The sequence below is a fragment of the Scyliorhinus torazame genome, chromosome 11 (assembly GCF_047496885.1).
Source record: "Scyliorhinus torazame isolate Kashiwa2021f chromosome 11, sScyTor2.1, whole genome shotgun sequence".
NCBI lineage: Eukaryota > Metazoa > Chordata > Chondrichthyes > Carcharhiniformes > Scyliorhinidae > Scyliorhinus > Scyliorhinus torazame.
Window position 1 is genome coordinate 104733509 of NC_092717.1, and position 16479 is coordinate 104749987.

At 56.5% G+C, this 16479-nt stretch overlaps 1 protein-coding gene across 1 annotated transcript in view; it reads left to right on the top strand.

Moving 5' to 3' along the window:
• trpa1b (transient receptor potential cation channel, subfamily A, member 1b) overlaps positions 1-16479 on the top strand; it is a 256462-nt gene that overhangs the window by 224038 nt on the left and 15945 nt on the right. The window contains exon 24 of the mRNA XM_072467568.1: positions 11024-11206. Coding sequence (XP_072323669.1) covers positions 11024-11206 — 183 coding nt within the window. The remainder of the gene's footprint in view (positions 1-11023; positions 11207-16479) is intronic.

Below are 16479 nucleotides of genomic sequence, written 5' to 3' on the forward strand. Positions count from 1 at the left end.
CACCACCCCCCTACCCAGCAGCACACACAGCACCACCCCCACACCCAGCACCACCCCCACACCCAGCAGCACACCCAGCACCACCCCCACACCGAGCACCACCCCCACACCCAGCAGCACACCCAGCACCACCCCCACACCCAGCACCACCCCCACACCCAGCAGCACACCCAGCACCACCCCCACACCCAGCACCACCCCCACACCCAGCACCACCCCCACACCCAGCAGCACACCCAGCACCACCCCCACACCGAGCACCACCCCCACACCCAGCAGCACACCCAGCACCACACCCACACCCAGCACCACCCCCACACCCAGCACCACCCCCCTACCCAGCAGCACACACAGCACCACCCCCACACCCAGCACCACCCCCACACCCAGCAGCACACCCAGCACCACACCCACACCCAGCACCACCCCCACACCCAGCAGCACACCCAGCACCACCCCCACACCCAGCACCACCCCCACACCCAGCAGCACCCCCACACCCAGCACCACCCCCACACCCAGCACCACCCCCACACCCAGCACCACCCCCACACCCAGCATCACCCCCACACCCAGCACCACCCCCATACCCAGCACCACCCCCACACCCAGCACCACCCCCACACCCAGCACCACCCCCACACCCAGCACCACCCCCACACCCAGCACCACCCCCACACCCAGCACCACCCCCACACCCAGCATCACCCCCACACCCAGCACCACCCCCACACCCAGCACCACACCCAGCACCACCCCTACACCCAGCACCACCCCCACACCCAGCACCACCCCCACACCCAGCAACACACCCAGCACAACCTCCACACCCTGCACCACCCCCACACCCAGCACCACCCCCACACCCAGCATCACCCCCACACCCAGCACCACCCCCACACCCAGCACCACCCCCACACCCAGCACCACCCCCACACCCAGCACCACCCCCACACCCAGCACCACCCCCACACCCAGCACCACCCCCACACCCAGCACCACCCCCCCCACCCAGCACCACCCCCACACCCAGCACCACCCCCACACCCAGCACCACCCCCACACCCAGCACCACCCCCACACCCAGCACCACCCCCACACCCAGCACCACCCCCACACCCAGCATCACCCCCACACCCAGCACCACCCCCACACCCAGTACCACCCCCACAACACGCTCACACCCAGAACCACCCACACAACACCCCCACACCCAGCACCAACCCAAACCATCCCCACACACAGCACCACCCCCACACCCAGCACCACCCCCACAACAACCCCACAACCAGCACCACCCCCACAACACCCCCACACCACCCCCACACCATCCCCACACCCAGCACCACCCCCACACCATCCCCACACGCAGCACCACCCCCACACCCAGCACCACCCCCACAACACCCTCACACTCAGCACCACCCCCACAACATCCTCACACCCAGCACCACCCTCAGACCACCCCCACACCCAGCATCACCCCCACACCACCCTCACACCCAGCACCACCCCCACACCACCCCCACATCCAGCACCACACCCACAACACCCGCAGATCCAGCACCACCCTCACACCACCCCCACACCCAACATCACCCCCACAACACCCTCACACCCAGCACTACCTGCACAACACCCTCACACCCAGCACCACCCCCACACCACCCTCACACCCAGCATCACCCCCACAACACCCCCACACCCAGCACCACCCTGACAACACCCCCACACCCAGCACCACCCCCACAACATCCTCACACCCAGCACCACCCCCACAACATCCTCACACCCAGCACCACCCTGACAACACCCTCACACCCAGCACCACCCCCACAACACCCTCACACCCAGCGCCACCCCCACAACACCCCCACACCCAGCACCACCCCCACAACACCCCCACACCCAGCACCACCCCCACACCCAGCACCACCCCCACAACACCCTCACACCCAGCGCCACCCCCACAACACCCCCACACCCAGCACCACCTCCACAACACCCCCACACCCAGCACCACCCCCACACCCAGCACCACCCCCACAACACCCTCACACCCAGCGCCACCCCCACAACACCCTCACACCCAGCACCACCCCCACAACACCCCCACACCCAGCACTACCCTGACAACACCCCCACACCCAGCAGTACCCTGACAACACCCCCACACCCAGCACCACCCCCACAACACCCCCACACCCAGCACCACCCTGACAACACCCCACACCCAGCAACACCCCCACAACACCCTCACACCCATCACCACCCCCACAACATCCTCACACCCAGCACCACCCTGACAACACCCCCACACCCAGCAACACCCCCACAACACCCCCACACCCAGCACCACCCTGACAACACCCCCACACCCAGCAACACCCCCACAACACCCCCACACCCAGCACCACCCTCACACCACCCCCACACCCAGCACCACCCCCACAACACCCTCACACCCAGCACCACCTGCACAACACCCTCACACTCAGCACCACCCCCACAACACCCCCACACCCAGCACCACCTGCACAACACCCTCACACCCAGCACCACCCCCTCAACACCCTCACACCCAGCACCACCCCCACACCACCCCCACACCCAGCACCACCCCCACACCGCCCCCACAACACCCCCACACCCACACCACCCCCACAACACCCTCACACCCAGCACCACCCCCACACCACCCTCACACGCAGCACCACCCCCACACCCAGCATCACCTGCACAACACCCCCACCCCCACACCGCCCCCACAACACCCCCACCCCCACACCGCCCCCACAACACCCTCACACCCACACCACCCCCACAACACCCTCACACCCAGCACCACCCCCACACCACCCTCACACCCAGCACCACCCTCATACCCAGCACCACCCCCACACCACCCCCACACCCAGCACCACCCCCACACCCAGCATCACCTGCACAACACCCCCACACCCACACATGCCCCCACAACACCCCCACCCCCCACACCGCCCCCACAACACCCTCACACCCACACCACCCCCACAACACCCTCACACCCAGCACCACCCTCACACCCAGCACCACCCTCATACCCAGCACCACCCCCACACCACCCTCACACCCAGCACCACCCTCACACCACCCCCACACCCAGCACCACCCCCACAACACCCCCACACCCAGCATCACCCCCACACCACCCTCACACCCAGCGCCACCCCCACAACACCCTCACACCCAGCACCACCCCCACAACACCCTCACACCCAGCACCACCCCCACACCACCCTCACACCCAGCGCCACCCCCACAACATCCTCACACCCAGCACCACCCCCACAACACCCTCACACCCAGCACCACCCCCACACCACCCTCACACCCAGCGCCACCCCCACAACACCCCCACACCCAGCACCATCCCCACAACACCCTCACACCCAGCACCACCCCCACACCCAGCGCCACCCCCACAACACCCCCACACCCAGCGCCACCCCCACAACACCCCCACACCCAGCACCACCCCCACAACACCCTCACACCCAGCGCCACCCCCACAACACCCTCACACGCAGCACCACCCCCACAACACCCTCACACCCAGCACCACCCCACAACACCCCCACACCCAGCACCACCCCCACAACACCCCCACACCCAGCATCACCTGCACAACACCCCCACACCCAGCACCACCCCCACAACACCCCCACACCCAGCACCACCCCCACAACACCCCCACACCCAGCACCACCCCCACAACACCCTCACACGCAGCACCACCCCCACACCCACACCACCCCCACAACACCCTCACACCCAGCACCACCCCCACACCACCCTCATACCCAGCACCACCCCCACACCACCCTCACACCCAGCACCACCCTCACACCACCCTCACACCCAGCACCACCCCCACAACACCCCCACACCCAGCACCACCCCCATACCACCCTCACACCCAGCACCACCCCCACACCACCCTCACACCCAGCACCACCCTCACAGCACCCCCACACCCAGCACCACCCCTACACCCAGCACCACCCTCACACCACCCCCATTCCCACACTATTCCCACTGCACCATCATCCTTACTCCCCTCTCCCAAACATACCCTCCTGCTCCTTCCCCAACACCCCCCCACCAACCCCCATCCCGCTCGGCCCGTGGTCTCTCTTGCATCTTATCTTGTGCCTTGCAGGAGCTGCTGGTCATGGGGCAGGTCCTTCTGGTGTCCCCCACTCCCAGCCCCAGTCACAGCCTCAACCCCAGTTGCTGATCAGCGACAATAACACCAGCAGGACGCGAGCCGAGCTAGCGACCCGAGGCCCAGGACACCCCAGAGCTGGAGTACAGGTTTCCCATCAGACCTGTCTCCAACACTCTCCACCATCCCAGAGACACTTACCTCGGTTGGGCACTTTAGTGAAGAAGCTCCTGGGGCACCATCTGGTGCACACCACACACACTGGGATACAGCAGATGGAGTTAGGAACTCCCGAGGGAGGGGACGTTGGAGGGCGTGCCGACTCCAGGGATTAGCTGCCGTCCACATGGATTGCACTCAATTTGTTTATTGTCACGTGTACCGAGGTACAGTGAAAAGTATTTTTCTGCGAGCAGCTCAACAGATCATTAAGTACATGAGAAGAAAAGGGAATAAAAGAAAATACATAATAGGGCAACACAAAGTACACAATGTAACTACATAAGCACCGGCATTGGATGAAGCATTCAGGGGTGTGGTGTTAATCAGGTCAGTCCATAAGAGGGTCATTTAGGAGTCTGGTGACAGTGGGGAAGAAGCTGTTTTTGAGTCTGGTCGTGTGTGTTCTCAGACTTCTGTAGCTCCTGCCCGATGGAAGAAGTTGGAAGAGTGAGTAAGCCGGGTGGGAGGGGTCTTTGATTATGCTGCCCGCTTTCCCCAGGCAGCGGGAGGTGTAGATGGAGTCAATGGATGGGAGACAGGTTTGTGTGATGGAGTGGGCTGATGTTCACAACTCTCTGAAGTTTCTTGCGGTCCTGGGCCTAGCAGTTGCCATACCAGACTGTGATGCAGCCTGATAGGATGCTTTCTATAGTGCATCTGTAAAAGTTGGTAAGTGTTAATGTGGCCATGCTGAATTTCCTTAGTTTCCTGAGGAAGTATAGGCGCTGTTGTGCTTTCTTGGTGGTAGCGTCGGCGTGGGTGGACCAGGACAGATTTTTGGAGATGTGCACCCCGAGGAATTTGAAACTGCTAACCATCTCCACCTCAGCCCCGTTGATGCTGACAGGGGTGTGTACAGTACTTTGCTTCCTGAAGTAAATTACCAGCTCTTTAGTTTTGCTGGCATTGAGGGAGAGATTGTTGTCGCTGCACCACTTCACTAGGTTCTCTATCTCCTGTATTCTGACTCGTCGTTATGGGTTTCCGGCTTCTGGAGGAACAGACAGTCCCATCGATTGTGGAGATGCAGTCGCAGAGCCATTGACTACATGAGTGTTGGCAGCGAGTATCCAGCACCTGCAGGTGGAGGAGTTCAACCGTGTGCAGGAGCAGGAGGTGTGCCATCCAGGCCAACACCGCATGGGTGGCGTCCGCGATGGAGGCCTTGGGGGCGAAGGTTTTGGCCATGGATCAGCATATCCAAGGCCTAGTGCAGTCTGTGCAGGTGGTGGCGAGGCCCAGGACAGGGCGCAGACACAGAGGGAGGTGGCCCAGTCCCAGAGAGAGAAGGCGCAGTCACTGGCTGATGTGGCACAGACCCAAAAGGTGGTGGCACAGCCTCAGCATGATATGGCCCAGTCCTAGACAGAGGTGGCCCACTCTCTGTGCTCCATGGTCATGAGCATGCAGACCCTGGTGAACACGGCAACGGGCCTCCAGGTGGTGGGAGATCCTCAGGGCTCGACCCTACTCACACACCACGCCTCTTGGAGTAGCATGGGGACATCAGGCATCCCAAGGGAGGAGGAGGTGATGGGACAGTCCTGGTGACTCCCGCATGGGAGGTGACGGAATACCGCACCACCTCGGACCCCCCCACCGTCCCCCACCATCCCTGGCACATCTGGTGGGCAGTGGGCAGAACAGGGTGGCACCATGTGCTAGGACACCCGAGCAGCAGCCGGGCTCACCCAGGCCCGGTTGTCCGGAAGACACTCGTCAATGGGGACCCAGGTCGCAGGGCAGGAATCACAGCAGGCCGCCTCCACTCCTGATGTACTGTCTGGGGATCCAGATAGATGTATCGTTAGGGCCCGTAGGGCCAGAAAAGTAGACACCAGTTAAGTTGGCATGTGTGGAGGGCACAGTTTAGTGATAGCGGCTAGAGCACAAATCTGTATATATGTTTTCACTTTAAACTGTTTTTCACTGTTCACAATGTTACAACCTGCCTCAGTGCTGTGTCTAAGGTTGTGAGCGGTAGACTGATCTGGGCTGGCTGCAGAGGGGGCACAGTGGGGAGGAAATGGATGGACATTGGGGTGGGCCTGGCTCAGAAACCGCAGTTCAGCCAGCACTCACCACTCCAGTGTCCCTCCTGAAGTGTTGGGTGCTCTGGATCCGTGGAACACATACAGGCCACCAACACTTAAAATAGAACAACACTGTTTTATTAAGTTAGAAACTATTGAACATACTTTCACTGTGGGTTATCACGATATTAGATTAAACTAAAGACCTATGCCTGTCCGAACCAGTCTATGCACTCAGCACATGGTGAAGATCTGTGCTGCAGGCTGTAAGCTCTGTCCTACTAGGAAGCTGCAGCCCGAATGAGCGGGAACTCTGATGCCCCCTGTCTTTATATAGCGTGTGCTCTAACTGGTGATTGGCTGCGGTGTTGTGTGTGTTGATTGGTCTTGCTGTGTGTCCATTAGTGTGTGTGTATCTGCACCATGACATACTGGTGTATATTATGACACCAACCCATCCCCCAACCCCCCCCCAATGTGCCCACCTCCACCACCCCAGGGTTGCGATGGGACTGTGTGATGGCCAGCTCAAATGCAGGGATCACCCAGGTGGACTGTGGAGAGTGCTATCATGGGCAAGCGTTGTCAAACGATGCAGAGCTCATTGCAGAGCTTGTTGTCATCATCTTAGGTATCATGGAGAGGGCTGCAGGCTGGAGAGTTGGGGGTGTTGGAAGACAGACGTGCGGGGGTTGCCTGGGGTGGCGGAGGGGGCGTGGGGGCGGGGGGGGGGGGAGGTGGGGGGGGGGGGGTGATGTGGTGTCCATGCCCCTGGCCAGTTCCCCCCTTTAGTTGGTGAACCTGGAGGCAATCAGAGTGTCCCATGTGCATCACCCCTGGCACACACGTTGTGCGGCCGCCCATGCCTGCCCAAGCCCCATGTCCTACCCATCCTCCCCCTACCCCGCATCCTCCTCATTGGACGAGTCCTGCCATTCATCCTCCTCCTCCTCCAGCACATCACCCCTCTGCTGCACGACGCTGTGGAGGATGCAGCAGGCCACTTCGATGCGGGCGACCCTCCCAGCAACATACCGGAGGGCCCCTCCAGAGCAGTCCAGGCTCCTGAGCCGCATCTTCTGGATGACGAAGCAACAGTCAATCACGCCTCAGGGCGTGGCATAGGGTCATTGTAGCGGGTCTCCGCATCCATCTGTGGCCTCCGGATAGGTGTCATCAGCCACAACTACAGTGGATAACCCCTGTCGCAAGGGAGCCAACCTCTCAGCTGGGTGTGCACCTCAAAGAGGAAAGGAACCATCGAGAGCGCCAGGATGAAGGCATCGTGCACAGTGCCCGGGTATTAGGCGCAGATGTCGATGATGCACATCTGATGGTCACACACCAGCTGCAGTTCATCGAATGCAAATCCTTTCATTGTGTGAAGAGTGGCAGGTGCTTGTAGGGCAACATGCATCCCATTGATCACCCCATGGACCCGGGACACCTCGGTGATGGTGGAAAACCCCACTGCCCTGAAATCTCGGTGAGCTTGGTCCACATTGAAGTGGATGTACTGCATTGATTGGGCATACAGGGTCTCCATGACAGTGCGGATCCCCCTGTGCACTGAGCTCTGAGATCCCGGACGGGTCCCCACTCAGCGTCAGGAAGGACCTCGGGGCGTAGAGGTTCAGGGCAACCATCACCTTGATGGCCACTGGGAGCGGATTCCCCCATGGTGCCAGGTGTGCCATGATCTGGCAGATATGTTACACTGTTCTCCTGCTTAGCCTGAGTCTTTGACGACATGCCCAGTCCGGCAGGTCCTCGAATGACAGGCGCTGCCTGAACACGGGACCTCATGCAGCGCCTCCTTTGCACCTCCCCCCACTTTTCCTCGGCCTGTTGGGCGGCCGGTCCTCCATCCTCAGCCGCTGCCTCCTGTTTCTCTGAGGCACACTCTGCTGCTGCAGCGTCCTCTTCCTCTTCGAGCAGCTGTAGCTCGTACAGCCACAGCGAATCTCCCAGGGCTGCGGCGACTAGGAAGAAAGCCACCAGTGCTAGTTGTATTCCAATATCCCTTGTCTTCAGGGGATGAAAGGACATGTTAGCATGGTGCATACTCCCATGTCCAACCAGGTCCACTGGGCTACATGGTGGCCCTAGTTGGCACTGCGGACTCTGGCCCAGCTTGCACCCCCTCCATCCCGGCACCCATGGCCACCTATCTTTGCTGCCAGGGGTAGCCCTGACTGGCACTGCCCTTGCCAGTGGTACGCTCTGCGACCCCTGTCCAGCGTCCCCCTGTAGGAGCTACTGTGGACATTGCCCTTGGCCGGGCCGCGTGATGCCCTACCGGCGAGTGGCGGCTGGATGGGAGGATGTGGTTTGGCAGAGGGCGGGGTGCTGGGGTGGAGGGTGTGGGGCTGGGCCACCCATGCGGCTGCTGTTACTCTGCTGAACCAGGGGCCAAGGTGGGTGGTCAGTGGGCTGTGCAGCAAGATGGCTGCCTTGCAGGCCATGGCAATGGCAGTCCATGCCTGGGCATCACCCCAGTCCCATGCGGGGTGGGGGGGTGGGTGTCACCGCGGCCCCACAGCCCATTCCCCCCATCACCCTCCCCCCGGCTCTGGCAGGGCCCCCACACCAGCCAGCCCAGCCAGTGTCCTACCTCCTGTCTCTCCCTCATCAACCATTTCGCCAGTTTTCCGAGTTTTCAAAGCATAAGTGAACCTTGCCGATGGGAATTGTTGCCAGTGGAGGAGGAGAATTGCGGAGGCCCAGAGAATACCACTTTGGGCCCGTTAATGATATGCCAATGGCGTTTACTGTACAAGCAGAGTGGAACGCAGTGATGCTGCTGTCGAGGCAGCGGAGAATTGCGACCTGGCATGAAACCTGTCCCCCCACGATTCTCCGTCCAATGGCGTTTCCTGAGTCCGGCATCAGCCAACGGAGAATCCCATCCACCATGTTTTGGCCTCAATTGCTTTCAGTGGCAGTGAATTGCACAGTCTGTCCACTGGCTGGGTGAAGAAATTTCTCGTCATCTCAGTCCTAAATGCTTTACCCTTTTTTGTTTAGACAGTGACTCCTGGTTCTGGACTCCTCTGCCATCAGGAACGTGGGGCGAAATTCTCCTACCCGCCCCGCCACATTTCTGCGCCGACCGGCCGGCGGGAGTCTCCGTAACACCGGCCGGTCAATGGGGTTTCCCGGAGACTCCCGCCGGTGGAGAATGACGCCCATTGGTCCTGCATCTACCGTCCAGTCCTGTTAGAATTTCTATGAGATAATGGTGCTATGTAACTTTGTTAATCCATCAAGTTCACTGACTCTAATTTGGGAAGGAAATCTAGTGTCCTCACTACTCTGGCCTACATGTGACTCCAAATCCACAGCAATGTGACTGTCTCTGTCCTCTGAAATGGCCGAGCAAGCCATTCAGTTCCATGACAAGTAGGGATGGGCAACAAATGCTGACTTTGCCGTTAACAACATGGATACAGATACATAATATTCAGTTTTCTTTCCATTTGTTTTGTAGAGTCACAGTGGTCTCCAGCACATAAAATGCCCTTTAGCCCATCTCATCTTTGCTGGTCAAAAATAATCACCTATTTTAATCCCATTTTCCAGCACTTGGCCCATAGCCTTGTTTGCCTTGGCATCTAAATACTTCTTAAATGTTATAAGGGTCTCTACTTCCACCACCCTTTCAGGCAGTGAGTTCCACACTCCCACAACCTTCTGGGTGAAAAGGCCTTTCCCCACATCCCCTCTAAACCTCCTGCCCTTTGGCTTAAATCTATTCCCCTTGTCATTGACCCCACCACCAAGGAGAAAAGTTTCTTCTTTCTACACCATCCATGCCCCTCACAATTTTATACATCTCGATCGTGTCCCCCCCCAGTCTCTTCTGCTTCAAGGAAAACAACCCCAGTCTATTCAATCTCTCTTCAATAACTAAAACTCTCCATCCCAGGCAACATCCTGGTAAATGCCCCCTGCACCCTTTCCAATGCCATCACATCCCTCTTATAATGTGGATTCCAGAACTGCACACAATACTCTAGCTGTGGCCGAACCAACATTTTATACAGTTCCAGCATAACCTCCCTGCTCTTAAACTCTATGACTCGGCTAATAAAATCAAAACGTTATAGATCCCTCTGAATTTATGCAGCACATGTGACAACTTTTGATGTAAAAAGGTTCTTGGGTCACATACTGTCCGCCTTAATATGCTTACAACCCCTGAACAATAGTTATAACGTTTATGCGCTTACCTATTAATGAAAATTTGAACACATATCCACCCCTGAGTTCAGAAGTTCAAAATGTTACCACTGTTAGACAGTAGTTTACGTCAATTCCCTCCGTAAATGTGAAGCCATAATCAGAATATAGAGGTGTTTCTCGATGTACCTACACAGATATGCATACGGCATAATACTTTTAAGTAATATTTGTAAAAATTTGCCATTCTTCAGCACTGCCTGTATTGTAGGAAACTGCCACAAGGCAATTCAAATAAATATGAAGAAAATGCACTTTCTGAGCCAAGATTATTTGATGTGTTTGTTGAAAATTGACAAGGTACATTTTCTCCTTTCAGTTGGAATATAAAACTCCGATTCGGTCCCTGATGAAGACACTTGCAATGATGGTCGGGGATATTAATTACAGTCAGAACTTCCTCATTCCATACAGCGCAGGCAACATGCCATACCCGGCTCTGACCTTTGGAATGCTAATTATGTTTTTGTTGGTTATGCCAATCCTCCTCATGAATTTACTGGTAAGTTTTATGTGTACATTTGCTGACAAAAACAGAGTGATTGCATGACAAAAGGTGAAGGACTTTGAGCTGCTGCTTAGATATGTGACAGCACATCACATAAATTTAATTTAAATTCACTATCAACTGTTTTCTGCCCTGAAATAAAAGTTATAATTACTTCCAGTATAACCATGACAACAATGCATTATTGGCGTCTCTAATTTTCATTCCGCTTTTCCGACTTAACCCACATTCATTCACTATTTTTCATTTCTGCCTTCCTAAAAACATATGCTAGTTCATGATGAAAGATTGTTTTGTTACTCTAAGAACTTTAATTACAGCCATTGTAATGATGCACTTTCACAAACTTCATTTGAAACACTGGATAAAAGCAAATTACTGCGGATGCTGGAATCGGAAACCAAAGAGAAAATGCTGGAAAATCTCAGCAAGTCTGGCAGCATCTGTAGGGAGAGCAAAGAGCTAACGTTTCGAGTCCAGATGACCCTTTGTCAAATCTGAACATAAGACGCACGCCTGGTCATCAGGCTGCCCAGTAAAATCTGGTGGACCTTGTTGCCAGGCTGCTGGAGATACACTGTTTGCTTATTAGGGGCCTTTGCAAAAGCTGGGAAACCCTTCCACATTCCCTCTTGCCCTTTGTAATCATGGGATCAAGCGGGATCTTGGGTTCATGTCTCACTACATTTAACCCCCCACCATCTGGCCTGGGCTTGCAAAATCTTACCAACTGCCCTGGCTTGAGGCAATTCACATCTCTTCAGTCGCAGAGTTTGGACCTGTAAAGACTTAATTACCTGCAAAGATTTGCATTCAAAGTATTATCTTGCATCATTGGCTTTGTCTGTATCTGCTGTGTTTGTGTAACCTACCTCTTCACTCACCTGATGAAGGAGCTACGTTCTGATAGCTCGTGATTCCAAATAAACCTGTTGGACTTCAACCTGCCATTGTAAGACTTCTTCCTGTGCCCACCCCAGTCCAATGCCGGCATCTCCACATCAAGGTTTGATACGGTTTTGAGACCCGATCCTGAGATGTGTTATCTTCAAGCCACATCAACTGAACAGCTAGATTTTCATCTTTGAGGCAGATAACAGGAGTTGGGAAAATTCCCTTCTCAGCCCACCGCCTTGTGAGAAAGAACCTGCAAGGACACGATTTTCATTGGAGGGGCATGGGTGAAGGCTGCCATCATGCCAGTCCACCTGGAAGGAAGTTCAGAGACAGTCACAAGGGCTGCAGGCTGTGGACGTGAGGTGTTTAACAGGCCTGCCTCGGTAGTGTGGAATTTGGTCCCACTTATAACAAAATTGGAAAGGTCATCAGCCTTTTACACTTTTACGCCCAACACACACCCCATGCCAATCCATATCACCTCATGCCCTCAACCAACTCATATGGTTCATCATGCCCCCATCCACATGCCAAGCTATGCCCTCCTAAGCAACACCTTGAGCCTCTCATGCCCTCCATGCCAAGCTATGTATTTTTTCCAAACTTAAATAATGTTCCAACTAGAATAGTTAGTTGGCTGTGCAACTCCCCCTGCTGAACCTTCTTTCAGAATCCCATCCCGTGCCAAGTTAGTTTAAGCCCTCCCCAACAGCAGTAGCAAACCTCACTGTAAGGACACTGGTCCCATTTTGCTTCTGGTCCCACCGTCCCCAAAAATGGCCTGAATGTCCCAGAAATCTAAAGCCCTCCCTCCTGCACCATCTCTCCAGCTACGTATTTATCTCACCTCCCAATCAGTACTCTGTCATGATATTCATGTGAACATCACAGCACATACATACACGCATAATGATGGACAGATCAACGGACCAATCAACACACACAACATGACAGCCAATCACGGACAAGAGCATATACAGTACAAAGCAGGGAACACAACATTTCCTGGGCACTCGAGCAGGAGAGAGCTCAGGGCACAGACCTCATTGTCAGCCACTCAGAGGTTCACCATGTGCTGAATACCAGAGTTTACTATGTTTATAGTTCAATGAAATAAAACTGCATTGTACCATATGCAACCGTGTTGGCTCGTCTGTGTGTCAGAGTACCCAACACTTCATGGTACCAGGAGTGAATTGACACCTACCCACAAATCTGCCATCCTGCACCATGGACACCGTCAACACACCGCAGCCGCTGCAAGTCGCTGGGAACCTCGGCGTAAATTGGAAGCTATTCAAGCAGCGCTTCCAGCTCTTTCTGGAAGCCAACGAAAGAGGGAGCACCTCGGACACCAGAAAGATCACCATCCTCCTCACCACCGCAGGGCAGCATGCCACCCATATCTACAACTCGCTGGTGTTCGCGGAAGGCGAGGACAAATCCAAATACGAGACGGTCCTTCTCAAGCTCGACCAACACTTCAACGTCGATGTCAACGAAAGCTTCGAGAGATATGTCTTCCAGCAGCGCCTACAAGGTAAGGATGAGCTCTTTCAGTCATTCCTTACCCATCTCCGCATCCTCGCGCAGTCCTGTGGTTACAACACCACCTCAGACTTCATGATTCGGGACCAGATCATTTTTGGGGTCGCCTCGGGCACCCTACGCCAGCAGCTTTTAAAAATGAAAGGCCTCACCTTAGCCTCCGCAATCGAAGCCTGTGTCCTGCACGAAAACGCGACTAGCCGCTATGCACAATTTCAGGCGACCGAATTGGCGTGGCGGGGGTCCTACGCGGCCGGATCGGCGAGCCAGGTGCCCCACGAGGCCGAACAGGTCCAGGCGATCGAGTTCCTCCCGGCCCGTGGCCCGGACGACGTCAGCCATTTCGCGCGCTTTCCGGGGCCTCCCGCGCTTGCACGCGCCAAAGCCTACGGCAACACTGAGGGACGTGATGCGCAGGCACGCCCGACGCAAGACTGAACTGCGCATGCGCAGTGGCGCAACAAACGTGATGACGTCACGACGTGCGGCAACTGTAGAGCTGCACATTTAAAGTGCCAATGTCCCGCAAGAACCCGACAATGCCTACGCTGTGGCAAGGTGGGCCACTACGCTGCTTACTGTCGAGCAGCTCAACCTGTCAATCTTCCACAATTCCGACAACCTCGCAGGGAGGTGCGGACCATTCAGCCTCCCCATTACGAATCTTGCCCAGACGACATACAGACCGGTGACACAGATGACCAAGACGCCTTCCGTGTTGCGGTCATTGATGGGAACCGAGTTAACACGATCAATCCGGGTGATGAATGGTGTGCCACCCTGACGGTCAACCGAACGCCGATAACTTTCCGCCTGGACACTGGCGCCTCCGCCAACCTCCGGCCACACTCTCGTTCGAGATAGTCGGCTCATCGAAGGACTCCCTGCTGGGCGCACAGGCATGCAAGGCTCGCCACCTCGAGCAATGAGTCCACTCTCTTTCTCCAGACGGAACGTCTGACTTCCCTGATGCAGAGTTTAACGCACAGCTCCAATCGCTCCTCGCCCACAACCAGGAGGCATTCGAGGGCATGGGAACACTGCCCTACACCTATAGAATTTGGCTCAAACCAGACGCCACCCCGGTCATTCACGCACCTCGCAGGGTCCCTGCACCACTCAAAGACTGCCTCAAGCAGCAGCTGCACGATCTCCAGGACCAAGGGGTCCTATCCAGGGTCACGGAGCCCACGCCGTGGGTCAGCTCCATGGTGTGTGTCAAGAAGTCCTCTGGCGAGCTCCGTATCTGTATTGACCCAAAAGACCTCAATAACAATATTATGAGGGAACATTACCCCATACTCAAACGGGAAGAGATCACGAGTGAAATGGCCCAGGCAAAAATATTTACCAAACTGGATGCCTCTAAAGGCTTTTGGCAGATCCAACTGGATCCGTCCAGCCGAAAGCTGTGCACTTTCAACACCCCTTTCGGCAGGTTCTGCTAAACCGAATGCCATTTGGCATCATCTCGGCATCCGAGGTCTTTCATAGGATCATGGAGCAGATGATGGAAGGCATCGAAGGGGTGCGCGTCTACGTGGACGACGTCATCATCTGGTCCACCACACCACAGGAGCACATCTATCGTCTCCAGCGCGTCTTTGCGCGCATACGTGAAAACAGCCTGCGCCTCAACCGAGCCAAGTGTTCTTTCAGCCAAACCGAGCTGAAGTTCCTGGGGGACCATATTTCCCGGTCAGGGGTCCGTCCGGATGCAGACAAGGTGAGCACCATCACAGCCATGCCGCAGCCGGCAGAGAAGAAAGCAGTACTACGCTTCCTAGGCATGGTCAACTTCCTGGGGAAGTTCATTCCCAACCTTGCCTCCCACACGACAGCTCTGCGCCACCTCGTCAAAAGGTCCACGGAGCTCCAGTGACAGCACACACACCAGCAGGAATGGGAGGAGCTCAAACTCAAGCTCACCACAGCACCGGTATTGGCGTTTTTCGACACGTCTCGTGCCACTAAAATCTCGACTGATGCCAGCCAGTCCGGCATTGGGGCAGTGCTTCTGCAGCGGGGTGACACTGCGTCATGGGTCCCGGTCGCCTATGCCTCGCGGGCCATGACCCCCACAGAACAGCGCTACGCGCAGATCGAAAAGGAGTGCCTGGGCTTGCTAACCGGTTTAGACAAGTTCCATGATTATGTGTATGGTCTTCCCCGGTTCACTGTTGAAACTGACCACCGCCCCCTGGTCAGCATCATAAACAAGGACCTGAACGAGATGACCCCTCGCCGCCAGCGCATCCTACTTAAACTCTGGAGGTATGACTTCCAACTGGTCTACACCCCAGGGAAGGACCTCATCATTGCAGATGCCCAATCGAGAGCAGTGAGCACGCCGCCAGATTCGGAGGGGTTCGTATGTCAGGTCGAGGCGCAGGTGGCCTTCACATCGGCAAATCTGCCAGCTGACGACTCCAGTCTGGCCCGTATTCGCCGAGAGACTGCGGCCAACCCCCTTCTACAACATGTGATGCGCCACATGACGGGAGGGTGGCTCAAAGGGCAGTGCCCGCAGTTCTACAATGTCCGAGACGACTTGGCCGTCATTGATGGTGTCCTTCTGAAGCTGGACCGGATTGTGATTCCGCACAGCATGCACAAGCTGGTTCTCAACCAACTACACGAAGGCCACCTGGGGGTCGAGAAGTGCAGAAGGAGGGCCCGAGAGGCGGTATACTGGCTGGGCATCAGTGACGATATTGCCAATATGATGTTCAACTGCCCCACCTGCCAAAGGTTTCAGCCAGCGCAACCTCCTGAAACGCTTCTGCCCCATGAGCGAAGGTGGGTGTGGACCTCTTTCACGC